General features: G+C 44.5%; 1 protein-coding gene across 2 annotated transcripts in view; it reads left to right on the plus strand.

The window, feature by feature from the left end:
- The window catches only part of KCNT2 (potassium sodium-activated channel subfamily T member 2), a 1,782,840-nt gene that overhangs the window by 1,604,413 nt on the left and 152,022 nt on the right, over positions 1-26,405 (plus strand). Inside the window, exon 26 of one of the 2 annotated variants that reach the window (XM_073582885.1) lies at positions 9,829-9,849. The exons of the other annotated variant lie outside the window; for it this stretch is intronic. Within the exon in view, the coding sequence (XP_073438986.1) occupies positions 9,829-9,849 (21 nt within the window). The remainder of the gene's footprint in view (positions 1-9,828; positions 9,850-26,405) is intronic. 2 annotated transcript variants of the gene reach the window in all.

Here is a 26,405-nt window from a genome sequence, read left to right on the forward strand (position 1 = left end):
TGTCACATAGCGCTCAGATATCAGTGGGCCTCACACAATCTACAAGTGTCCAGTGTCCAAAAGTGTACACAGAGATTCAAAATCTCCATTATCCTCTCGTCACTTTGGTCACAGGCAGCTGTGCCATCGAGCGTGTCACATAGCGCTCAGATATCAGTGGGCCTCACACAATCTACAAGTGTCCAGTGTCCAAAAGTGTACGCAGAGATTCAAAATCTCCATTATCCTCTCGTCACTTTGGTCACAGGCAGCTGTGCCATCGAGCGTGTCACATAGCGCTCAGATATCAGTGGGCCTCACACAATCTACAAGTGTCCAGTGTCCAAAAGTGTACGCAGAGATTCAAAATCTCCATTATCCTCTCGTCACTTTGGTCACAGGCAGCTGTGCCATCGAGCGTGTCACATAGCGTTCAGATATCAGTGGACCTCACACAATCTACAAGTGTCCAGTGTCCAAAAGTGTACGCAGAGATTCAAAATCTCCATTATCCTCTCGTCACTTTGGTCACAGGCAGCTGTGCCATCGAGCGTGTCACATAGCGCTCAGATATCAGTGGGCCTAACACAATCCACAAGTGTCCAGTGTCCAAAAGTGTACGCAGAGATTCAAAATCTCCATTATCCTCTCGTCACTTTGGTCACAGGCAGCTGTGCCATCGAGCGTGTCACATAGCGCTCAGATATCAGTGGGCCTCACACAATCCACAAGTGTCCAGTGTCCAAAAGTGTACGCAGAGATTCAAAATCTCCATTATCCTCTCGTCACTTTGGTCACAGGCAGCTGTGCCATCGAGCGTGTCCTATAGTGCTCAGATATCAGTGGGCCTCACACAATCCAAAAGTGTCCACTGTCCACAAGTGTGTGCAGAAATTCTAAATCTCCCCTGTCCTATAGACACCTTTTACCTTGTTTTACATTACTATATAGTTTGTTGGATTTTGTCTACATTTCTACCAAAAATGAGGAAGGCTGGTGGAAGAGGCCGTGGAATTGGGTGGGGGTTGGCAGCTGGTAATGATGGTGTTGGTGGTGGATCTGATGGTAGTGGCAAGAGCAAAATAGGACCGAATGCAGGAGGTGCTGACCCTGCGTCATCGTCTGGCTACATAAGGCCTCGAACGCTTAGTTTTCTGGGAGTTGGCAAACCGCTTTTAAAGGCAGAGCATCAGGAAAAAGTTTTGTCTTACATTGCTGACTCAGCCTCCAGCTCTATCGCCTCCTCTTCTTCAGTTGTAAAAAGTAAAAGCACTGAGTCGTCATTGGAGGCTCATGTTCATGAACCACACCTTTCCTTGTGTCCTTCACCCCAACCAAGATTGAAGGATGACGCAGGCCATACTACTGATTACTCCATGGATCTGTTTTCACATACCATGCCTGGATTATCAAGTCAAATGGTGAATTACCCAGGCCAAGATGAATCTGACATGGAGTGCACTGATGCACAGCCGCTGATGGATGATTCTGCTGGTACATTCACTCAGAGCACTACATTGTCCTCGCAGTGTACAGAGCCAGATTTTGACCCTGATGAGACTCAGGTGCCCCTTCCCGCACACTATACCACCATACACGGTGACACAGAGAAAGGTGCACATGACATAGAAGAGGAGGTGATGGATGACCCAGTTGTTGACCCAGATTGGCATCCATTGGGGGAAGAGGGTGCTGCTTCCAATAGCTCAGATGAGGAGCATCCACAGCAGACATCGACATCACGACAGCTGTTATCTGGCAGGCCCGGAGCACTCCAAAGACAGGTTCCAAACATCAAAAGAGTTGCTGGACAGCTTGTCCAGAGGGTCAAAAGATCACAGCGTGCTAGGCCGCAAAATGTCTGCCAAAGTAGGAAGAGTGCAGTGTGGCACTTTTTTGAACAAAATCCTCATGATCAGGCCAAGGTTATCTGTAAGAAGTGCGCAAAGACCTTTAGTCGAGGGAAAAATCTGAAAAATTTGAATACCAGTTGCATGCTTAGACATTTAACCAGCATGCACTTGCAAGCGTGGACACAACACCAAACCTCAAGTGCCACATGTGCAACTGATCACAACGAAGGTAGTCAGCAACGCTACATTGTTTCCCCCACTGTAAGCCCACCGGTTAGCACAGCAGCAAATGTTGAGGTGTCGTTGCAAGGCCACAGCAGTCAGGGAATCCCACTGTTATATCAACGAAAGACTGATTCTAGGCCATCAGAAAGAACACCAACTCCATCACCATCATCAACCCTCTCTCAGTCCGCCCTGTCCACCGCTACTTCCACCATATGCAGCTCTCAAGTCCAGCTCACCCTCCCAGACACTATGAGTAGGTCAAGAAAGTACTCAGTCTCTCATCCGCGTACACTGGGTTTGAACGCCCACATTGCCAAACTAATCTCGTTTGAGATGATGCCCTTTCGGTTGGTGGAAAGCACAGCTTTCCGCGAACTCATGGCCTATGCAGTACCACGCTATGACCTACCCAGTCGCCACTTCTTCTCTCGCAAAGCCATCCCAGCCCTCCACCATCATGTGAAAGACCGCATTGTCCATGCACTCAAGCAGTCAGTGAGCGGAAAGGTGCACCTCACAACTGATGCATGGTCCAGTCGGCATGGCCAGGGCCGTTACGTGTCCATCACTGCGCACTGGGTTAATGTGGTGGATGCAGGGTCCACAGGGGACAGCGGTGGTGGGACAGTGCTGCCTAGCCCACGGTATAGGAAACAGTTGGCTGTAGGCATTCGACCCTCCTCCTCCTCCTCCTCCTCCTCCAGAAGCGAAAGCTCGTCCACAGAGCGCAGTCGTACGAGCACTCCATCTGCAGCTGCCACTGTTGCACACGATGTGTCCCCCTATCGAGCAGCTAGTGGAAAGCGTCAGCAGGCTGTGTTGCAGATGATGTGTTTGGGCGACAGACACACCGCCGAGGTGCTGGCCGAGTACTTGAAGCGACAAACTGAGTCATGGCTGGGCAGTGTACATCTTGAGGCAGGCAAGGTAGTTAGTGATAACGGCCGTAATTTTGTGGCAGCCATAGCCCTTTCAAAACTCAGCCACATACCTTGCTTGGCTCACACATTGAACCTGGTGGTGCAGTGCTTCCTCAAAAATTATCCGGAGTTAACAGCCCTGCTCCAGAAGGTGCGAAGACTGTGCGCGCACATCCGCCGGTCGCCTGTACACGCCGTTCGTATGCAGAAGCTGCAGCGATTGCTCCACCTTCCCAACCACCGCCTCATTATCGACATTGCAACAAGGTGGAACTCCACCCTGCACATGGTGGAGCGGCTGTGCGAGCAGAGGCAGGCCATAATGCATTTTTGGGAGGATACACGGCCAGGCACTTTGAGAGCAGACATGGAGTTGACAGGCGTGCAGTGGTCGAAGCTGAAAGACCTTTGTAAAGTCCTTCAGTGTTTTGAGGAATGTACACGGCTGGTAAGCGCAGACGACGCCATCCTAAGCATGAGCATCCCACTTATGCGTCTGCTCATGCAAACTTTGACGCACCTTAAGGAGCAGGCGTCTGCAGCCAATGTTGATGAGGAGGAAGAGGAGGAGGGTATCCTTGATGACATTCAGCCATTGTCTGCTCAGGGACCTCTCCTGGACGAAGTGGAGGAAGAAGAGGAGGAGGAGGAGGAGGATGGGGATGATTACTTAGGGGAGGAGGATGCATCTCGTGGGGCAAGTGAAAATGTTGGCGTGGCAAGGTCTGGTACAGGGTTTGTGCGTGACTGGAGGGATGTGGATTTGCCAGAAAGTGCTCCTCCACCCAGCACTCGCAGTGCATCATTGACACCGGGAACATTGGCCCACATGTCAGATTATGCCTTGCGGATCCTAAAAAGGGACCCCCGCATTGCCAAAATGATGAACGATGACGACTACTGGTTGGCCAGCATCCTGGATCCACGCTATAAAGGCAAATTACAAAACATCATGCCACAGGAGAACCTTGACCTAATATTGGCTAATAAACAAGCAACTCTGGTAAATCGGTTGCTTGAGGCATTCCCAGCACACAGCAGCGGTGATGGTTCTCACACGAGCCGTACGGGCCGGGGGCAGCTTGGCAGAGGTGTTCGTGGTGCACACAGCAGAAGTGGCGTTGGAGACAGGGGTTTCATGACAATGTTGTGGACTGATTTTTCAAATACCGCTCACACAACTGGTAATACTGCATCGATGGAAAGTGACAGGAGACAGCAGTTGTCAACTATGGTTACAAACTACTTTTCCTCCCATATCGATGTTCTCCCACACAGGTCATTCCCCTTTGACTATTGGGCCGCTAAACTGGACACCTGGCCTGAATTGGCCCAATATGCCTTACAGGAGCTCGCTTGCCCAGCTGCAAGTGTGCTATCGGAAAGAGTCTTCAGTGCAGCTGGATCAATCCTTACAGAAAAAAGGACCCGTCTGTCAACCCAAAATGTGGATGATCTAACCTTCATTAAAATGAACCACGCATGGGTTTCCAAGGATTTTGTCCCACCTTCCCCTGATGACACATAGGGTGACAGAAAAATGGCTTGCTTTGGTCCACCTCTTCCTGGTACTTCACCTATTTCACCTTTTGCATCAGCTGAATGTCCAACATCAACATATGCCACTTTCTAAAACTCCCTAACTGTGCTGCCTCCCCCCCATGGCCGGGGTCACCACCTACCGCACGACACCGTGCGAGTGCCGTTGCCCTGGACAGGTGGGTAGGCCGACTCTTGGGCGCGGGCACTGGCACAGGGTCCCTCATAGTGCAATCAAGTGTCTCTGACGGCGGTGGTGCACACCCGCCGTCAGACACACCGCTGTACTATGAGGGGCCCAGTGCCAGTACCGACGCCCACGAGTGGGCCCCCCTTGCTTGGGCAGGGCCCCAGCATTTGCAATCTTTACCTCTCCCTGCTCCTCCTCTGTGTAATCTGGGCCGTCAAATCCATACTGTGCCTGACACCGTCTGATCCTGCCTCCTGAGACATATATTTTGAATGTGTACGCTATCCATACATGTTATCCGGGGTTACGGTACCCTTTCTAACCTTTGTGCAATGACGTGCAATCCATACTGGGCCTAACACCGTCTGAGCCTGCCTCATGCTGTATAGACATATATTTTGAATGTGTACGCTATCCATACATGTTATCCGGGGATACGGTACCCTTTCTAACCTTTGTGCAATGACGTGCAATCCATACTGGGCCTAATACCGTCTGAGCCTGCCTCATGCTGTATAGACATATATTTTGAATGTGTACGCTATCCATACATGTTATCCGGGGATACTGTACCCTTTCTAACCTTTGTGCAATGACGTGCAATCCATACTGGGCCTAACACCGTCTGAGCCTGCCTCATGCTGTATAGACATATATTTTGAATGTGTACGCTATCCATACATGTTATCCGGGGATACGGTACCCTTTCTAACCTTTGTGCAATGACGTGCAATCCATACTGGGCCTAACACCGTCTGAGCCTGCCTCATGCTGTATAGACATATATTTTGAATGTGTACGCTATCCATACATGTTATCCAGGGATACAGTACCCTTTCTAACCTTTGTGCAATCACGTGCAATCCATACTGGGCGTGAGAACGGCTGGCGAGCTGTTGAGCAAGCTACAGCACCTGTCCAGACAAGTACAGGGATTCCCTAGCGAGGAGACTTATTTGATTGTTTTCAATGTTGGGACAGCAATTTTTGGGGAGCACTATACTCTGGAGAATGATAGATGGGGCCCACCATACACTGGAACATTCCAAAGGTGGACATCAGACACTGGAGCAGCATTTACAGGGCCCATTATACACTAGAGCATTAGAAATGGGGCCCATTATGTTTGGAGCATTATTTGGGCCCATAAGACAGTGGAGCTTCATCCATGGGGACCAACATATACTGTAGCATTATGTGGAGCTCATCATATACTGTTTCAAACATTATATGGGACCAATGATTCTGTATGGAGAAATAGATGGGCCTCGTCATGAGATGTAAAAAGTGAGGTATTTTTCATTGTACTATACCGCTATTTCTCTGCCGTATCGGAGCATGATGAGTTGTGGTATGTGTTAAAGGGGCGCTCTTTCACCCAGGGCACATGAAAACCTGGATCCAGCCCTCCCCCCCACAGTTTGTAGCCAAATAACCCCCATTTTTCAGTGCGTAACTTGTAATATGAAGTTAATTAAGGTTGACAAGCTTAAGAAAGAAGAATTGATGCTTTTGGCATTCAAATGGGCACTGTAGGTGTGTTTCCTGTCCTCCTCTCACTGCCGACTTTTATTCCCCATTGACTTACATTGGGTTTCGTGTTTCGGGACGACCCCGACTTTTCCCTATAATCGGACGATCTTGCTCGACCCGACTTTTGGAAAAGTCGGGTTTCACGAAACGAAACGCGACCCTAAAAAACCAAAAGTCGCTCAACTCTAGTCAGAACCTCTGCACCCTGTAATCTATGTGAGACATCATTAGATTTGAAGGTTCTTTGCCTACATCATGCTGCTATCAGAAGATATAGCAAAAAACCTGCTGACAGATTCCCTTTAAAAAATTTTTTTTGCCAATTTATTGTTTTTGTCAGTTTTTGTAATTATGTAGTCATTACTACAGTGGATATAGAAAGTGTACATAGTCCTGTTAAAATGCTTATTTTATGTAATATAAAAGAAGTCATGCCAAGAAAAATCATTTTAGAAGATTTTCCATCTTGCATGTCACCCAAAATGTATTCTAATCCATTGAGAAACAAACTGAAATTGTTTTGAGGGATATTAAAATGACGAAACTGGCTTCATTAGTGTAACACTCTCTTAGAATTGGGGATGCGGATCTGCTCAGAATTAGCCAATCACATTTAATCTCATGATAAGGGGATTACCAGTACTTTTCTTCTTTTTTCACATGGGGCTAAGAACTTAAAGACAGTTAGTTGCTCACTACTTGCCTGTTCTACCCAGCACTGGCATCTTTCAGCTCAAAGCGGTCAGTTATGGACCACTCCTATCAGCATTTTTACGGCTTCTGGTGACATCATGATGACTGAGTAACTTCTTCTCTTCTGCTCTGATTGACAGCCGACCTCCTGCTGCATAACCTAATTTATGACATCATACAGTTTTTTTGGGTAGGAGTCTATCAGAATGGCTGATGACCACAACACAGTTTCCTACATGCTTTTCACAGAATTAATGTAGGTTTTGGCAAAAACATAGCCTCGTTTGGTAGAAAAGTCTTCTGTCTTGTCTCCCTACCCCACAGGCCAGATATATGAAGAATGCAGCAGATTGTTATCGCATGCAGTAGACATCCAGTAGTTGCCAGAAAATCCTGCAGCTCCTTTAATGTTGCTGTAGGCCTCGTGGCAGCTTTCAAATTTTGTGAGATGTCCAGTTCTAGGTAATGTAACTGTTGTTCGAAATTGAAGCCACTTCATGATGTCATTTCCATTACTCAATGTCCAATGTCTCAGAAATTCTTCTCCAGACTGATAAAAAAAAAGTTAGCAACAAGTTTTTAGCGATACATCACAGATTTAATGCATAACAAAAATCATTAACACAAACATGTACTTAAAGGAACAAGAGGGGTGGTGAACAAAAAGAGAAAAGGGGGGAAAATGGGTGAATGGAGAAACTGGCCCGAGGGAGGAAAATTACTGAATCTCTTAGCTAATAGTACTTCATGGAGAATCAGGAGAGTCAAAAGCAGTAGAGGCGTTTAGATGAAGTGATGGAGTTGTGAAGGGGGTAAGATTGATGCATTTCACCCAGGGGAGCAAACTTTCTCAAATCTGTGGACTTTATCTGTAAGTATGGCTGATAGTTTTCCATTAACCTCTTAATGACCAGAGGTATTTTTGAGTTTGCATTTTCATTTTTTGCTCCCCTTCTTCACAGAGCTATAACTTTTTATTTTCTTGGTCAAAATGGCCACACAAGGGCTTGATTTTTTGTGGGATAAGTTGTACTTTTGAACAACACCATTGATTTTAACATCTCATGTACTGGAAAATGGGGAAAAAAATCCAAGTGCTGTGAAATTGCAAAATTGCAAAAATCCCACATTTTTTTTTCTTTTTTTTACCATCTTCACTAAATGCTAAAACTGACCTGCCATTATGATTCTCCAGGTAATTACGAGTTTATAGACACCAAACATGTCTAGGTTCTTTTTTATTTCAGTGGTGAAAAAAAATTCCAAGGTTTGTTAAAAAAGCGCCATTTTTTGATGCATGTAGCGTCTCCATTTTTTTAATCTCGGGTTGGGTGAGGGCTTATTTTTTGCATGAAGAGCTGATGTTTTTAATGATACCATTTTGGTGCAGATATGAACTTTTGATCACCCATTATTACATTTTAATGCAAAAATCGTAATTCTGGCATTTTTACTTTTTTTCTCATTACGCCATTTAACGATCAGGTAAAAAAATTTTTTATATATAGCTAGATAGGACAATTCTGAATTCGGTGATACCAAATACGTGTATGTTTAATTTTCTTTTATTGTTTTATTTTGAATGGTTTGAAAGGGTGGTGATTTGAACTTTAATATTTTTTTATTTTTAAAAACATTTTTTTTTACTTTTGGCATGCTTCAATAGTCTCCATGGGAGACTAAAAGCTGCACTTGTCCGATCAGCTCTGCTACATACAGGCGAGGATCAGTATGTAGTATGTAGCAGAAATGCTCACTTGCTATGAGCTCTGACCACCAGGCGGTGCTCATAGCAATATGGCTATGACAACAATAGAGGTCTTCTGGAGACCTCTGGTTGTTATGCCAACCCATCAGTGGCCCACGATCATGTGACGGGTCACCGATGGGAGAGATTTCCGGCGCGCTTGCCTGAAACGTGAGGTAAATGCTCCTGTCAAAGATTGACAGTGGCATTTAACAGGTTAACAGCAGCGTTTGGATCGAGATTCCACCCGCGGCTGTTAGAGGCACATGTCAGCTGTTCAAAATAGCTGACATGTGCCAGGAAAGATGTGGTCTCAGCGCCAGAGCCCACATCAAAGGGATGGAGTCTGACATCGGCATGCTATTACGCCCGGTGTCGCAAAGAGGTTTACCATATACAAGGAAAGAGGTATTTTGACCTTGGTTTGGTCTAGTTTTGTTTTTTCTAAGTTGAGGCCATCATTTGTTTAGTCTCTGGAAAAATAAATGATATAGGGACTTTGGAGAGTTTGGGGATGATAGGGATTACTGACTGATAACTTTCACATATTTGCTCCTACATATTGCTGTTCTCAGATAATACAGCAAAACTGATTTTCTTTTAGGAACAATTTACAGCTAAATCCACAAGAAAATGAAGAACAATATGGAGGCATGAAAGCAATCTGAAAACTGACAACTAGCTTGTTGATTGTTAAAATGACAACTAGCAGAGATTTCAGTGCGGCAATAAGAACAATAAATAATATCATGTATATATGAAGTCTCTAAGTATGAAGTCTGTAGATCACATCTATTTATAAGTCAAATAGTGGTGCCGATGGGTTAATGAACCATTAAACCTGCTAAATTATGCCTCTGGGAACACAAAATGATTCATTTTAGCAATCATCCACGTGTCTGATAAATGTGTATTATATCAATGTGAAATTATCTGCCAATGTGCTTTTTCTCTGTAAACCCTATTTTCTGCTTTTGTTCCTTTCAGTTTTGAATTTTGTTCTCCTCCTGTCACGTGTTTCTCCGTACTGTCCGTCTTTTCTTAAATGTATGTGATCTGTATAAAAAGATATTGCATCCTTTGTTCTTGTCTTGCCTAATGTTAAAATAGATCTCTATATCTGTTTTCCCTCTTTCCCTATGTCAGTCTCGAGAAATGGCCTCTCAAGTAAGTTTGTTTCGTCTTTACTCCCTGGTGGTTTTTTTTATATATGTATTGTTTGAATCAAAAATGTGTGTTACATTTGAGAAATGTGGTGACATGGTGCGGGAAGTTCGGCAGCTGTTTCGGATACCTGATGCAGACAGTGAAATGGCACCGTTATCATACTGCAGTAAGCATGGAGGGGGAGAAGCAAAGAAAAAAATACATTTTTTTTCTAAACTTGCAGAAATCTTTTCAGTAAAACTGTAAAATATTTAGTTACTGGAGAAAGAAATGTACTGCAATCATGTACAGGGTGAAAATTCAGCATGCATCTGTCACACAGACAAAAAAGAAAAGGTCACATGCACAATACGGTCGTCTTCTGATGAGCAGGGGTGGACACTGACAGCTTGGGTCCCCTGTGCAAGAAATGTGTCTGGGCCCCCTTCCTTTTATGGCGACAAAGCTATATATATATATATATATACTGTATATATATACAGTCATATGTTAAAGTTTGGGCACCCCTGTTAATGTTAACCTTTTTTCTTTATAACAATTTTGGTTTTTGCAACAGCTATTTCAGTTTCATATATCTAATAACTGATGGACTATTGTACTAACAGAAAATGTGCAATCTGCATTTAAACAAAATTTGACCGGTGCAAAAGTATGGGCACCCTTATTATTTTCTTGATTTGAACACTCCTAACTACTTTTTACTGACTTCCTGAAGCACCAAATTGGTTTTGTAACCTCATTGAGCTTTGAACTTCATAGCCAGGTGTATCAAATCATGAGAAAAGGTATTTAAGGTGGCCACTTGCAAGTAGTTCTCCTATTTGATTCTCCTATGAAGAGTGGCATCATGGGCTCCTCAAAACAACTCTCAAATGATCTGAAAACAAAGATTATTCAACATAGCTTTTCAGGGGAAGGACACAAAAAGTTGTCTCGGAGATTTAACCTGTCAGTTTCCACTGTGAGGAACATAGTAAGGAAATGGAAGAACACAGGTACAGTTCTTGTTAAGCCCAGAAGTGGCAGGCCAAGAAAAATATCAGAAAGGCAGAGAAGAAGAATGGTGAGAACAGTCAAGGACAATCCACAGACCACCACCAAAGACCTGCAGCATCATCTTGCTGCAGATGGTGTCACTGTGCATCGGTCAACAATACAGCGCACTTTGCACAAGGAGAAGCTGTATGGGAGAGTGATGCGAAAGAAGCCGTTTCTGCAAGCACGCCACAAACAGAGTCGCCTGAGGTATGCAAAAGCACATTTGGACAAGCCAGTTACATTTTGGAAGAAGGTCCTGTGGACTGATGAAACAAAGATTGAGTTGTTTGGTCATACAAAAAGGCGTTATGCATGGAGGCTAAAAAACACAGCATTCCAAGAAAAACACTTGCTACCCACAGTAAAATTTGGTGGAGGTTCCATCATGCTTTGGGGCTGTGTGGCCAATGCCGGCACCGAGAATCTTGTTAAAGTTGAGGGTTGCATGGATTCAACTCAGTATCAGCAGATTCTTGACAATAATGTGCAAGAATCAGTGACGAAGTTGAAGTTACGCAGGGGATGGATATTTCAGCAAGACAATGATCCAAAACACCGCTCCAAATCTACTCAGGCATTCATGCAGAGGAACAATTGCAATGTTCTGGAATGGCCATCCCAGTCCCCAGACCTGAATATCATTGAATATCTGTGGGATGATTTGAAGCGGGCTGTCCATGCTCGGCGACCATCTAACTTAACTGAACTGGAATTGTTTTGCAAACAGGAATGGTCACAAATACCTTCATCCAGGATCCAGGAACTCATTAATAGCTACAGGAAGCGACTAGAGGCTGTTATTTTTGCAAAAGGAGGATCTACGAAATATTAATGTCACTTTTATGTTGAGGTGCCCATACTTTGCACCGGTCAAATTTTGTTAAAATGCAGATTGCATATTTTCTGTTAGTACAATAAACCTCATTTGAATCCAGAAATATAACTGAGTCCATCAGTTATTAGATATATGAAACTGAAATAGCTGTTGCAAAAACCAAAATTGTTATAAAGAAAAAAGGTTAACATTAATAGGGGTGACCAAACTTTAACATATGACTGTATGTATATATATATATATATATATATATATACTAGCTGAAGAGTCCGGCGTTGCCTGAGCATAGTAACCAACTGTGGTTAGTTATAACAAATTATTTATGATGATTATATTGCACATAAAAACATTTCACATCATATATATATATATTCAACACTACAGATTTGCAACACAAATTAACTAAACGATTGCCCAAGTATTGATAGTATTTTATTTTCAACTCATTCAAGAGCCTTTTGATAAACAACATTTTTGGTTTCTCCTTTCGGTGCAAAGATGAACAGATTTTTGGCAGTTTCAACTCTTGAACAGATCACGTAAAGTTGACCATGAGAAAAGCATGGAGATTGCAAATCGATCTCTACTACTTTCAAGGACTGTCCCTGAGCATTGTTAGTGGACACTGCAAATAGCAGTTGAACTGGAAACTGGAGGCATTTAAAATAAAAAAACAAATCAGATGGAATGAGTGGAATTCTTGGAATGAAAATGTCCTCTCCTTTGGCACATCCTGTTTCTGAGCTGTGTATCTAACCCTATCCTGTGTGATAATGTCTGCTGAGCTATGTACCTAATCCTCTCCTGTATCACGAAACAATCACTGACCTCAGGGAGACCAGTCAAAGAAAACACTGCGGCAGCCGGCAAAGGTGCTCAATCAGTGAAATCCTTGGTGCATTGCTCACTGGGAAATATGAATATGCAAATAAAGTCTGTGGAGCCTCATTTAAGAGTCTTAAACATGGGACTAGCCAGATCTTCCTCCAGGGAAGGACCCAGCCAAGGAGTGGCTCCTTTCGGAAACCACCATTACCACCATATTAAGTGGCCCTTTATGTCAATATCCAGCTCTTTACGAGTTTACAGATATGACAAGGGAATTACCAAGGCCAGGTATCATCCACAGACAGCTGTTTCGGGGTGTTGCCCCTCATCAGTATGGAGTAGGATTCTGGCTAGGTGGGAGCAATGCCTAGTAGACCAACATGATGAAACAATCACTGACCTCAGGGAGACCAGTCAAAGAAAACACTGCAGCAGCCGGCAAAGGCGCTCAATCAGTGAAATCCTAGGTGCATTGCTCCCTGGGTAATACGAATATGCAAATAAAGTCCGTGAAGCCTCATTTAAGAGTCTCAAACATGGGACTAGCCAGATCTTCCTCCAGTGAAGGACCCAGCCAGAGAGTGGCTCCTTTCGGAAACCACCATTACCACCATATTAAGTGGCCCTTTATGTCAATATCCAGCTCTTTACGAGTTTACAGATATGACAAGGGAATTACCTGGCTAGTCCCGTGTTTGAGACTCTTAAATGAGGCTCCACGGACTTTATTTGCATATTCGTATTTCCCAGGGAGCAATGCACCTAGGATTTCACTGATTGAGCGCCTTTGCCGGCTGCTGCACTGTTTTCTTTGACTGGTCTCCCTGAGGTCAGTGATTGTTTCGTGATGTTGGTCTACTAGGCATTGCTCCCACCTAGCCAGAATCCTACTCCACACTGATGAGGGGTAACACCCTGAAACAGCTGTCTATGGATGGACATCTGGCCTTGGTAATTCCCTTGTCATATCTGTAAACTCGTAAAGAGCTGGATATTGACATAAAGGGCCACTTAATATGGTGGTAATGGTGGTTTCCAAAAGGAGCCACTCCTTGGCTGGGTCCTTCCCTGGAGGAAGATCTGGCTAGTCCCATGTTTGAGACTCTTAAATGAGGCTCCACAGACTTTATTTGCATAATCCTCTCCTGTGTGATACTTTCTGCTGAGCTGTGTATCTAATCCTATTGTGTGTTACTGACTGCTCAGCCGTGTATCTAATCCTATCCGGTGTGATACTGACTGTTGAGCAGTGTATCTAATCCTATACTGTGTGATACCATCTGCTGAGCCGTGTATCTAACTCTATCCTGTGTGATACTGACTGCTGAGCCATGTACCTAATCCTATCATGTGTGTTACTGACTGCTCAGCCGTGTATCTTATCCTATCCTGTGTGATACTGACTGCTGAGCCATGTATCTAATCCTATTCTGTTTGAACTGGAAACTGGAGGCGTTTAAAAAAAAAAACAAATCAGATGGAATGAGTGGAATTCTTGGAATGAAAATGTCCTCTCCTTTGGCACATCCTGTTTCTGAGCTGTGTATCTAACCCTATCCTGTGTGATAATGTCTGCTGAGCTGTGTACCTAATCCTCTCCTGTGTGATACTTTTTGCTGAGCTGTGTATCTAATCCTATCGTGTTTTACTGACTGCTCAGCCGTGTATCTAATCCTATCCTGTGTGATACTGACTGCTGAGTGGTGTATCTAATCCTATCCTGTGTGATACTGTCTGCTGAGCCGTATATCTAACCCTATCCTGTGTGATACTGACTGCTGATCCATGTACCTAATCCTATCATGTGTGTTACTGACTGCTCAGCCGTTTATCTAATCCTGTCCTGTGTGATACTGACTGCTGAGCCGTGTATCAAATCCTATCCTGTGTGATACTGACTGCTGAGCCGTGTATCTAATCCTATTCTGTGTGATACTGTCTGCTGAGCCATGTATCTAATACTATTCTGTGTGATACTGTGTGCTGAGCTGTGTATCTAATCCTATCCTGTGTGATACTGTCTGCTGAGCCGTGTATCTATTCCTTTCCTGTGTGATACTGACTGCTGAGCTGTGTATCTAATCCTCTCCTGTGTGATACTGACTGCTGAGCTGTGTTTCTAATCCTTTCCTGTGTGATACTGACTGCTGAGGCGTGTATCTAATCCTATTCTATATGATACTGGGTTCCCCCTGCAGTCTGTGTCAGAGGGTGGTCGGTGTTAGCACGGTAATAAATTGTGTTATTTCCAGCTTTACAGAAGGATGATAACACCATAGAAATGATAAGAATAATAGGCCTCAGTTACCACAACTGTCTACAAAGAATACTGTTGCTGATAGCAACCAATCACAGCTCATTTTTCATCTTTTAAACAGCTCTGGCACAGCGTGGCGAGTTTTGAGTGGCGACTTTTGTGTTTCGACTTTTATGTGGCGAGGTTGGTGTATGTGTGGTGAAAGGTGTGCTGTGGGTGGTATATGTGTTGAAGCACGAGGTAGCGTGTGGCGCATTTTCTGTGTGTGTTCATATCCCCGTGTGTGATGAGTATCCCATGTCAGTGCCTCACCTTAGCAACTGTATGGTATACACTCTTTGGCACCATCGCTCTCATTCTTTAAGTCCCCCTTGTTCACATCTGGTAGCTGTCAATTTGCCTCCATCACTTTTCCTTTCACTTTTTCCCCATTATGTAGATAGGGGCAAAATTGTTTGGTGAATTGGAACATGCGGGGTTAAAATTTTGCCTCACAACATAGCCTATGACGCTCTCGGGGTCCAGACGCGTGACTGTGCAAAATTTTGTGGCTGTAGCTGCGACGGTGCAGATGCCAATCCCGGACATACACACACACACACACACACACACACACACACACACACACACACACACACACACACATTGAGCTTTATATATTAGATATATACTGTGTATATATATATATATATCGCCACACACACATACATGTTTATATATTACATAGTCTCCTGTTGTGAGTTCATTTTCCCCTTCACCATTGATGTCTGATGAACTCCCTCTTCTGGTGAAGGAAGGTAGTGAGGCTGATTACCAAGCACCTGTGCAGGATGATGATGACTGGGTGACTGGAATTGCTGACTGGATATAAGGCAGCCGACTCCCTCCTGCCTTGCTGGTGATCTCTCTGAGGGATTCTAGGAGACCAGTCTGATTCCTGCTCCTCAAAAGCTAGGTTTTCTGCTCTGCTTTTTGCATTTGTGTTTTGGTTTTGTTTTGCCTTGTTTTTCTGGATTTCTGCCATTCCCTGCTGGGGTGAGCTGAATTCCTTTTTGCTCTGTCTTCAGAAAATACCTGAGTACTGATATAGTCTTTTTGAAGCCTAGCGTCTTCATGGCTTTTTTCCCTATCAGTCTGTTGGCTCTTGTTTTGATAGGGTTTTGGCGGATTGCAGACAGCAGCTTTTCTATCCTTTCCTAGTTAGTTAGCTTGGGCCCCATCATTTGCTCAGCCTATCTTTCTATCTGTGTGAGTGTTTTTTCATCTTGCTTCACCGTCATTATATGTTGGGGGCTGCCTATTGCTTTGGGGTCTGCTCTGGGTCAGTTTAGATTTCCCTTTCTCTCTTTAGGCTATTTAGTTCTCCGGCTGTGATCGAGGGTTCTAGGGCACCGTAGGAACCCCCCACGGCTACTGCTAGTTGTTGTTGATAGGTTCAGGGGTCTGCAATCCGATAGCTGCCAACTTCTCTGGTTTTCTGGACTTAGCTAGTATTTCTGTTTTTGCCTCCTATGGTGACTCATTCATAACAGTCTCCTTTATTATGTATATTGCTGTTCCTTACGCTGTGCCCTCTCTTGTCATGCACAGTAACGTCTAGTTTTGCGCATTCCGATACTGCATTATCGGGTATCGGCCGATATTCGCGGTATCGGAATTCCAATACTGAGTTCCGATACTTTTAGTATATCGAATACCGGAATCTGAAGTTCCCATAATGCAATAAGCCAGTTTGATTTTATTCAGCCAATGAGGATCCTAAGAAGTGTGGGCACATCCTGTTAGAGCATGTTAGGCATGTAACTACTGGCATGGCTGTGATTGGCTGCTGAAATGATGTCATGATGCAGTATAAAAGCCGCCGCCGCCGCCATTTTGAGTTCACTCTGCTGTGAATTCAGTTAGGGATAGGACGCTGCTGTTCTGAGGGACAGTGTGACCTAGCGATTTCTCTATTTTTTGCTTTACCCAGGATACTTTATCAACCGCTGTAGCTTTCTTTTCATTGCAGCGCTGTTCACGGCTGTCAGCGAAGTCTCTGTGTTTGAGTGCAGCTCACGCTGTAGTGTGTTCTGCACCCACCTCCGGTTGTAGTCCGCTCAGCGTGTGTCACTGCCTCATACATTGTCCTTTTTTGCATTAGTGCTGATCATTTTTCCAAATTTCTCCTATCAGTGTGGTTCCATCCGTATCCAGCTAGAATATTTGCAAACACTATATAGGAGTAGATAGAGGAGCCTTTCTGCTGGCTTGTGCCCTGCAGCCCCAGCCAGATTAGTATTAGCCTATTTTTTGGAGCCTCATCTATTGCATTGTAGGTTACCTTCCTGCATTGTAATAGCTACAAAACGTTTGTGATACTATTGGTTTTACATCTTTGGGCACATCCAGTGTCTTTTTGTGAAAAAAAAAGTTAATAAAGTTCACCAAACACTCCACTTTACAGTTGTGTAGGCCACATTAGCTCATATTAAAGTCTAGTCCACACTTTATAAAATTAGTGTTTCTTATACCTGTTAGCAGCTGTTCAGGAATAAGCACACTAAGCTCTTAGTACTTTTCTGCCTATCTTTATCAGTCTACCAAGATGAAGAAGGCAGGGAGTAAGGCATGTGGTCGTGGGCATGGAGTTTCTGCAGGGAGAGGATGTGGGGATTCTGTGCCTGATGTGGGCACCAGTGACTCAGCATCCCCCAGTTTTCCCAGGGAACAGTCCTTTATGCGCAGCTTTGTAGGAACTCGCCGTACCCCACTGCTGCGGGACGAACAAATGGAAGCCGTTGTCGGATGGATGGCAGCTAACGCATCGACTTCAATTAGTTCCAGATCCTCTTAAGTCCAGAGCACTGAAGAGCACCCATCTGTCTCTTCACCACCTGCCAAATTGCCCAGGCAGTCAGAGAGCCCTGGAAAGGAGCCATCTCTACTTCTGTTCTCTGAATCTGTTGGCTTGGAAAGAGGGGGCCAGCTAAGCAGCATTTGAGAATTTGAAGAAGAGGTAGTATGCAGTGATGCACAACAGCTTTGACTCTCTGAATCTGAAGAGGCGGGTGGGCCAGTGCCTATGGTCAGCACACCTCAGTACGCATCTGATGATGAGACCCCGGTGCCACTTTCTGGTGCGTACTGTGCTGTCGAGACTACCCAGGAGAAGCAGTCGTTTGAAGAGGGTAGTGTAGATGATGATGAACCCAATCATAAATGGCCTGTACCTTGGCCGGGTCCATTTCAATAGTTGACGGAGACAAAATAAATCCCAAAAATGAAATCCTCTGTACTCCAAAAAGGCATTTCGATCCTTTGACATTCAGGGAATTCTCCCTCAAGATCCGGAACACAGTCCGAATATGTTCCACATGAGAATCCCAATCCTTGGAGAAGATCAAAATATCATCCAGATAGATAATCAAAAATTTATCGACAAAGTCTCGGAAAATATCGTTCATGGAGCACTGGAAGACAGAAGGGGCATTAGTGAGCCCAAAAGGCATCACGAGGTACTCAAAATGTCCCTCTGGAGTATTAAACGCCGTCTTCCATTCATCCCCCTGCTTAATGCGGATAAGATTATATGCCCCCCTGAGGTCAAGCTTGGTAAACCAGCAAGCACCTCTAACTCTAGAGAATAGATCCGAAATCAGGGGTAACGGATACTGATATTTAATAGTAATTTTATTGAGGGCACGATAATCAATACAAGGCCTTAAAGAACCATCCTTTTTGGCCACAAAAAAAAAACCGGCACCTAAGGGTGAAGAGGATGGTCTAATATGACCCTTCTCCAACGCCTCCTTAATATAGGACCACATAGCCTCGTGCTTGGGTACAGATAAATTGAAGAGCCGACCCTTGGGAAATTTACACCCCGGGCTCAGTTCAATTGCACAGTCATAACTCCTATGAGGAGGCAAGGACGCAGACTCATTCTCACTAAATACATCATAGAAGTCTGCCAAATAGTCAGGAACATCATGCGACTGAGGAGAGGTGGAAAAAAACGGAGCCTCACTAAAGGCACACCGACAACCCCAACTCACCACAGACACAGACTTCCAATCCAAAACTGGATTATGAATTTGCAACCAGGGAAACCCCAGAACAACGGCATCATGCAGACCATGCAACACCAAAAATCTGCAATTTTCTTGATGGTCTGGGGCGACCCGCATTACCATCTGGGTCCAAAACTGAGGTTTATTTTTAGCCAAAGGAGTAGCATCAATCCCCCTCAAAGGGATAGGCGTCTGCAGAGGTGTCATCGGAAATCCACAACGTTTAGCAAAATCCAAGTCCATTAGGTTTAGCGCTACTCCCGAATCCACAAAAGCCTTGGAGGAAAATGTGGACAGGGAGCAGATCAGAGTAATTGCCAGAAGAAACTTAGGTTGAACACCACCAACAGAAAACGTGTGCAAAGCATTTCTCTCATTTAGGACAAACAGAAATAATATGAGAGGCATCCCCACAGAAAAAACACAGCTTATTACGCCTTCTGAACTCCTGACGTTGCGCCTTAGACAAAACTCTATCACATTGCATAGGTTCAGACGTCTGTTCAACCGGTGGCAACACCTCTTGTGCAGTCCTGCGTTCACGTAAACGCCGATCAACCTGAATGGCTAATGACATAGAATCGTCCAGACCAGAGGGAACAGGAAATCCCACCATAGTATCTTTTACGGCTTCTGACAAACCCTTCCGAAAGAGAGCAGCCAAGGCATTATCACTCCAGGTAGTAAGGACCGCCCACTTTCGGAACTTTTGACAGTACAGGAGGCAAAAACAGAAATGCTAGCTAAGTCCAGAAAACCAGAGCAGTTGGCAGCTATCGGATTGCAGACCCCTGATCCTATCACAACAAAAAACAGTAGCCGTGGGGGGTTCCTACGAAGCCCTAGACCCCTCGATCACAGTCGGAGAATTAAATAGGCCTACAGAAAGAAAGGTGAAATCTAAACTGCCCCAGAGCAGACCCCAAAGCAATAGGCAGCCCCCAACATATAATGACAGTGAAGCAAGATGAAAACACTAACACAGACAGAAAGATAGACTGAGCAAAGACGGGGCCCAAACTACCTAGATAGGAAAGGACAGGAAGGCTGCTGTCTGCAATCTGTGAAAAACCCTATGAAAATAAGAGCCAACAGACTGACAGTGAAAAAGGCCCTGAAGACGCTAGGCTTAAAAAAAAACTATGTCAGTACTCAGGAATATTCTGAAGACAGAGCAACAGTCAAAAGGAGATTCAGCTCACCCCAGCAGGGAATGGCAGAATCCAGAAAAGCAAGGAAAACAAAAACAAAACATAAATGCAAACAGGCAAAGCAGAAAACTTAGCTTTAGGGAAGCAGGAATCAGACTGGTGTCCTAGAAGTCCACAGAGAAATCACCCACAGGGCAGAAGGGCGTCGGCAGCCTTATATCCAGTCAGTGACTCCACTCAGCCAGTCATCCTCATTAGTCTCAGGTGCCTGATAATCAGGCTCATTACCTTCCTTTACCAGAATAGGGAGTTCACCAGACCTCAGTGACGAAGGGGAAAATGAACTCACAACAGGTAAGTGTGGGTTTTGGGAGGGGTCATTACAGTGAAGCCGTCAGTCAGACTTTCCTAAGTCATGTAATCCCTGGGCTCCAACACCGCTAGTTGCTGCTCAGAAGTGTCTTTGGCATGGGTACTCCCTCCTGCCCAGCCTGGTTCCAGCACGCCAGCTGTTTCCGGGTAGTGTCAACGACACTTTGCCTCCAATACATTGTACTGTCGTGTTGCGGTCAGGTTAGCCGACTCTATGGTGCCTGCAGATTAGGTGCTTCCTAATGTGGGCTGCGGGATCTGGCAATCAAGGCTGGTTCCATAGTGCCAATAGGACAAGCTCCCCCTGTAGGACTGTGGGTTTCCATAACTCCGGCCGGCTTGTGGCCTTGCAACTTTTTTTTCATGTGTACCTTCTGCTGCCTATTTGAGTTCCAGTACCATTAGCTGGTTCTTTGGAAGTCAATCTTGAATATGTCCCCTTGGGTTCCAGTAACGTCAGCTGGTTCCAGGCAGAGCCTTTGGCTTAGGTGCCTCCATCTCGGTATCCGAGTTCCAACAACGTCTGCTGGTCCTTGGTAGTGCTTTCTGGCACAGGTACCTCCTGCTTAGTAACCGGGTTCCAGTACCATCAGCTGGTCCTCGGTAGTTCCATTGGCTCTTGTACCTTCGGCTACCCATCCAGGTTCCAGTACTGTCAGCTGGTTCTCAGCAGTTCCTCAGCATTCTTGTACCTTCTGCTACATTTCCAAGTTGAAGCTTTTTGAAATGGTTTTTGGTAATCACTCTGGATCTCCCTGATGACGACCCTAAAGACGACGACCCTGAAGACCACTCCGAAGAAGACGACCCCAAAAATGACGACCCTGGAGACGACGACCCTGAAGACCACCCCGAAGAAGACCAAGAAGATGACCCTGAAGAGGGTGATGAAGGAGAAAGTGTGGGAGAAGTAAAAAAGAAGGTGAAGAGCATGGAAGTAGTGAAACATAAATATCTGACAAAATATAAAAAGCTTAACATAGTCAATATCTTTGTAACTCCGAACATCTTAAAAAAAAAATTAATTCCTGCTATTCCATTTGATTGGGCTAAACCTCTATGCCTTTAATGTCTCCTCCACCTCCCCCAATACATTCTACATTATTCTTAGTTGTTTTCCTTCATGTAGAATTAACTTACAAGGAAAGTAAGTGTTTATTTTCATTCCGATATTTGTGTCCCATTGACTTGCATTGGTTTCCGGTATCGGAATCGGCGATATCCGATATTTTTGGGGTATCAGTCCGATCCAATCCTATCCAATATTTCCCGATATCGGAAGTTATCGCTCAACACTAGTAACGTCCCTTACATATTGGATTATATAGAGCCCTGTTTTTTATTACATACCATCCTGTCTTGATAGATGTATAATTCAATGATGGCTGATGGAGGTAATTTAAAAGAGAGGGGACTATGTAATAAAAGAGGGCGCTGTGAATAACAAAATTAACAAGGATACACTATGTAAGAGACAGCACTGTATATAGCAGCAGAGGAAGCTATATAATAATATATAACTAGAGAGGATGGTACATAATAAGAGATGGTGTTATACATAATAAGCGAGGAAACTATGTAGCTAAAGATGGTATTATACAGAATTAGTGTGTATACTATATGGTAAGAGACTGTGTTATACATAAGTACATAATAAGTACTTACACTATATACTAAGGGACTGTGTTAGACATAATAAGCGATAATGTCGTCCTCCACCTCCCCCTATTCCTAAGGCCATTATAAGTCCCCCTTCCTCCCATCCCAATCCCCCACACCCCTCATTGTCCTCCTCCCCCTGCATCCCATTATTGTCCTCTCCCCACCCCATCATTGCCCTCTTCACCACCTCCATCATTTTATTTCCCCCACCATTATCTTTGCTTTCTCCCCCACCACTCCCATTATTGCCCATTCCACCACTTCAATCATTTCCTCCTCATCCACCACCCCCATTATTGCCCTTTCCACCACCACCATCATAGCATCTCCCTCACCACCCACATCATCATTTCTTTTTCCCCCACCACCCCATCATTGCCCTTTCCACCACCTCCATAATTGCCTTCTCCCCTACCACCCCATCATTGCCCTCTCCATCACCCCCATCATTGCCTTCTTCCCATCACCCCCATCATTGCCTTCTCCATCACCCCATCATTGCCTTCTCCCCATCACCCCATCATTGCCTTCTCCCCATCATTGCCTTCTCCATCACCCCATCACTGCCTTCTCCCCATCACTCCCATCATTGCTTTCTCCCCATCACTCCCATCATTGCCTTCTCCATGACCCCATCATTACCTTCTTCCCATCACCCCCATCATTGCCTTCTCCCCATCACCTCCATCATTGCCTTCTCCCCATCATTGCCTTCTCCATCACCCCATCACTGCCTTCTCCCCATCACTCCCATCATTGCTTTCTCTCCATCACTCCCATCATTGCCTTCTCCAACACCCCATCATTGCCTTCTCCCCATCACCCCCATCATTGCCTTCTCCCCATCACTCCATCAATGCCTTCTCCCCATCACCTCCATCATGGCCTTATCCCCATCTCCCCATCATGGCCTTCTCCCCATGACCTCCATCATGGCCTTCTCCCCATCACCACATCATTGCCTTCTCCTCCACCTACACACACACACACACACACACACATACACACAGCACCTCTCACCTGTCTGCAGCATCACTGGCACCCGCGCTTCCTCGCTTTGGCACAGCAGCCACTGAATGGTGATGACATCCAGCGGCATTGCTCTCTGTGTCAGAGACAGGAAGGCCTGGTGCTGGGCAGGAAGCAGGACGGATCATTGCAGCTCCGCTCCTGCTATTTTCTCTTGCAGGCAGCGGAGCTGCTGGGATCGCTCCCTGCCCGCCGCACATGAGGGCAATCTGGCCAGGGGCCCCCCGGAGCCTCAAGCCCGGAGAAACCAGCCAGATTGCCCTCATCATTAGCCTCCCTGCAGGGGCCCCCTGGAGTCTCTGGGCCCCGGTGCAGCCACATCGGTTGAACAGGCGGTATGTCTGCCCATGCTGATGAGTGTACACAAAATTGTCCATTTTTCATCCAGAAAAAAACCATTTTTCATTCATATTGTCATCCATATGCAATCCCTGTGTCCATTTTTCATCGAGAAAAACAATTTTTCATTTGTATGGTCATCTTGTCATCCATATACAATCCCTTTGTCCATTTTTGTCATCTCTGTGCCATCCAGTTTTAACATGAATAATTTATTAACTAAGTTCAAATACAGTTTCCATTGTTAATAATTGTAATGACTCTTAAATTGTGTGACATATGAATGGTAGCCCGTATCTGATCAGTTTTTGTGCCCCTATTGACTTTTATAGAAGTTTTTATCCCCCCAATGTACTGCAATCATTGTATTATATGGCACTGTGTTACCCCCGCAGAGCTTAGAGCAAATTTCTCTGTATGTGAGATGTACCCTGTCAGGCAGCTCTGATCTCCTGCTATTTGGTCTGGTATGATCACATACAGATGACTAACTGCAGACTAGCGCTATGATGTCAATGACGTTCCTACCACCATATCCAATTGCATTCTTGCTAAACAAACATTTTTGTAAAGGTTCTGACACTTTTTGAAACACTGTGTGCAAAACTGGAAAAAAATGTAGCAGATGATTCTGCAATTCGGAAAAGAGAGCAGCTTGATGTACTATGCCTGATCAATGGAGAAGCTCTGGAGCTCATATTTAGATGATGGGTTCATCTATTTTTCTCCATTTAAAGGGAATATGTCAGAAGATTTTTGCCATTTAAACTGAGATATGCAAAATGTAGGGGCAGAAACTTATTTGACTGTGTGCTGTAGTTTCAATACAATCAGTATTTTGTCAGTAAGAGGTTACCAGTGCAGGAATAGGTGTCCCATGTAGGCTCGTTCAGCTAAATATTGTAACCGGCCCTAACCGCTGACTGGTGGCTTGCTGACCATTTTCAATGTACATAAAGCTGTCAAACATTGATGTGGGCGGAGTTATATACAGTTGTGGCCAAAAGTATTGACACCCCTGCAATTCTGTCAGATAATGCTCAGTTTCTTCCTGAAAATGATTGCAAACACAAATTCTTTGGTATTATTATCTTCATTTAATTTGTCTTAAATGAAAAAGCACAAAAGAGAATGAAGCAAAAAGCAAAACATTGATCATTTCACACAAAACTCCAAAAATGGGCCAGACAAAAGTATTGGCACCCTCAGCCTAATACTTGGTTGCACAACCTTTAGCCAAAATAACTGCGACCAACCGCTTCCGGTAACCATCAATGAGTTTCTTACAATGCTCTGCTGAAATTTTAGGCCATTCTTCTATGGCAAACTGCTCCAGGTCCCTGATATTTGAAGGGTGCCTTCTCCAAACTGCCATTTTTAGATCTCTCCACAGGTGTTCTATGGGATTCAGGTCTGGACTCATTGCTGGCCACCTTAGAATTCTACAGTGCTTTCTCTCAAACCATTTTCTAGTGCTTTTTGAAGTGTGTTTTGGGTCATTGTCCTGCTGGAAGACCCATGACCTCTGAGGGAGACCCAGCTTTCTCACACTGGGCCCTACATTATGCTGCAAAATTTGTTGGTAGTCTTCAGACTTCATAATGCCATGCACACGGTCAAGCAGTCCAGTGCCAGAGGCAGCAAAGCAACCCCAAAACATCAGGGAACCTCTGCCATGTTTGACTGTAGGGACCGTGTTCTTTTCTTTGAATGCCTCTTTTTTTCTCCTGTAAACGCTATGTTGATGCCTTTGCCCCAAAAGTTCTACTTTTGTCTCATCTGACCAGAGAACATTCATCCAAAACGTTTTAGACTTTTTCAAGTAAGTTTTGGCAAACTCCAGCCTGGCTTTTTTATGTCTCGGGGTAAGAAGTGGGGTCTTCCTGGGTCTCCTACCATACAGTCCCTTTTCATTCAGACGCCGACGGATAGTACGGGTTGACACTGTTGTACCCTTTGACTGCAGGGCAGCATGAACTTGTTTGGATGTTAGTCGATCTTCTTTATCCATCATCCGCACAATCTTGCGTTGAAATCTCTTGTCAATTTTTCTTTTCCATCCACATCTAGGGAGGTTAGCCACAGTGCCACGGGCTTTAAACTTCTTGATGACACTGTGCACGGTAGACACAGGAACATTCAGGTCTTTGGAGAAGGACTTGTAGCCTTGAGATTGCTCATGCTTCCTCACAATTTGGTTTCTCAAGTCCTCAGACAGTTCTTTGGTCATCTTTCTTTTCTCCATGCTCAATGTGGTACACACAAGGACACAGGACAGAGGTGGAGTCAACTTTAATCCATGTCAACTGGCTGCAAGTGTGATTTAGTTATTGCCAACACCTGTAAGGTGCCACAGGTAAGTTACAGGTGCTGTTAATTACACAAATTAGAGAAGCATCACATGATTTTTCGAACAGTGCCAATACTTTTGTCCACCCTCTTTTTTATGTTTGGTGTGGAATTATATCCAATTTGGCTTTAGGACAATTCCTTTTGTGTTTTTTCATTTAAGACAAATTAAATGAAGATAATAATACCAAAGAATTTGTGTTTGCAATCATTTTCAGGAAGAAACTGAATATTATCTGACAGACTTGCAGGGTGTCAATACTTTTGGCCACAACTGTACAGGTCAGTATTCTGAGCACTGCTGCATCTACAACAGATAAATCAGGGATTCTATTAAAACTGCACCAAGCAGTCCAGTAAGTGACAAATCCCTGGAATCAGGGGCTCTGCTCTTACATTTTGCTGCTCACAGATTGCATTTTAAAAATCTACTGACAGATTCCCTTTAATTCCTCAACCCATTCCTAATGGACATAAAAGATAAAGTATTAAAATATGTGTAATGTGCTATTTATTAAAACTCAATATTATTGTGATCATTTTCAAATCACAGGGAAAGTGTTTTAAATTCCAGCAATAAGATATTTATCCAGGGAAATTGTCTCATTGCCATGATTGCAGTCGAGACTGAAATTTTTCCTTTA

The sequence above is a fragment of the Dendrobates tinctorius genome, unplaced genomic scaffold, assembly GCF_039654945.1.
Source record: "Dendrobates tinctorius isolate UK_male_01 unplaced genomic scaffold, ASM3965494v1 ptg000074l, whole genome shotgun sequence".
NCBI classification, from domain to species: Eukaryota; Metazoa; Chordata; class Amphibia; order Anura; family Dendrobatidae; genus Dendrobates; species Dendrobates tinctorius.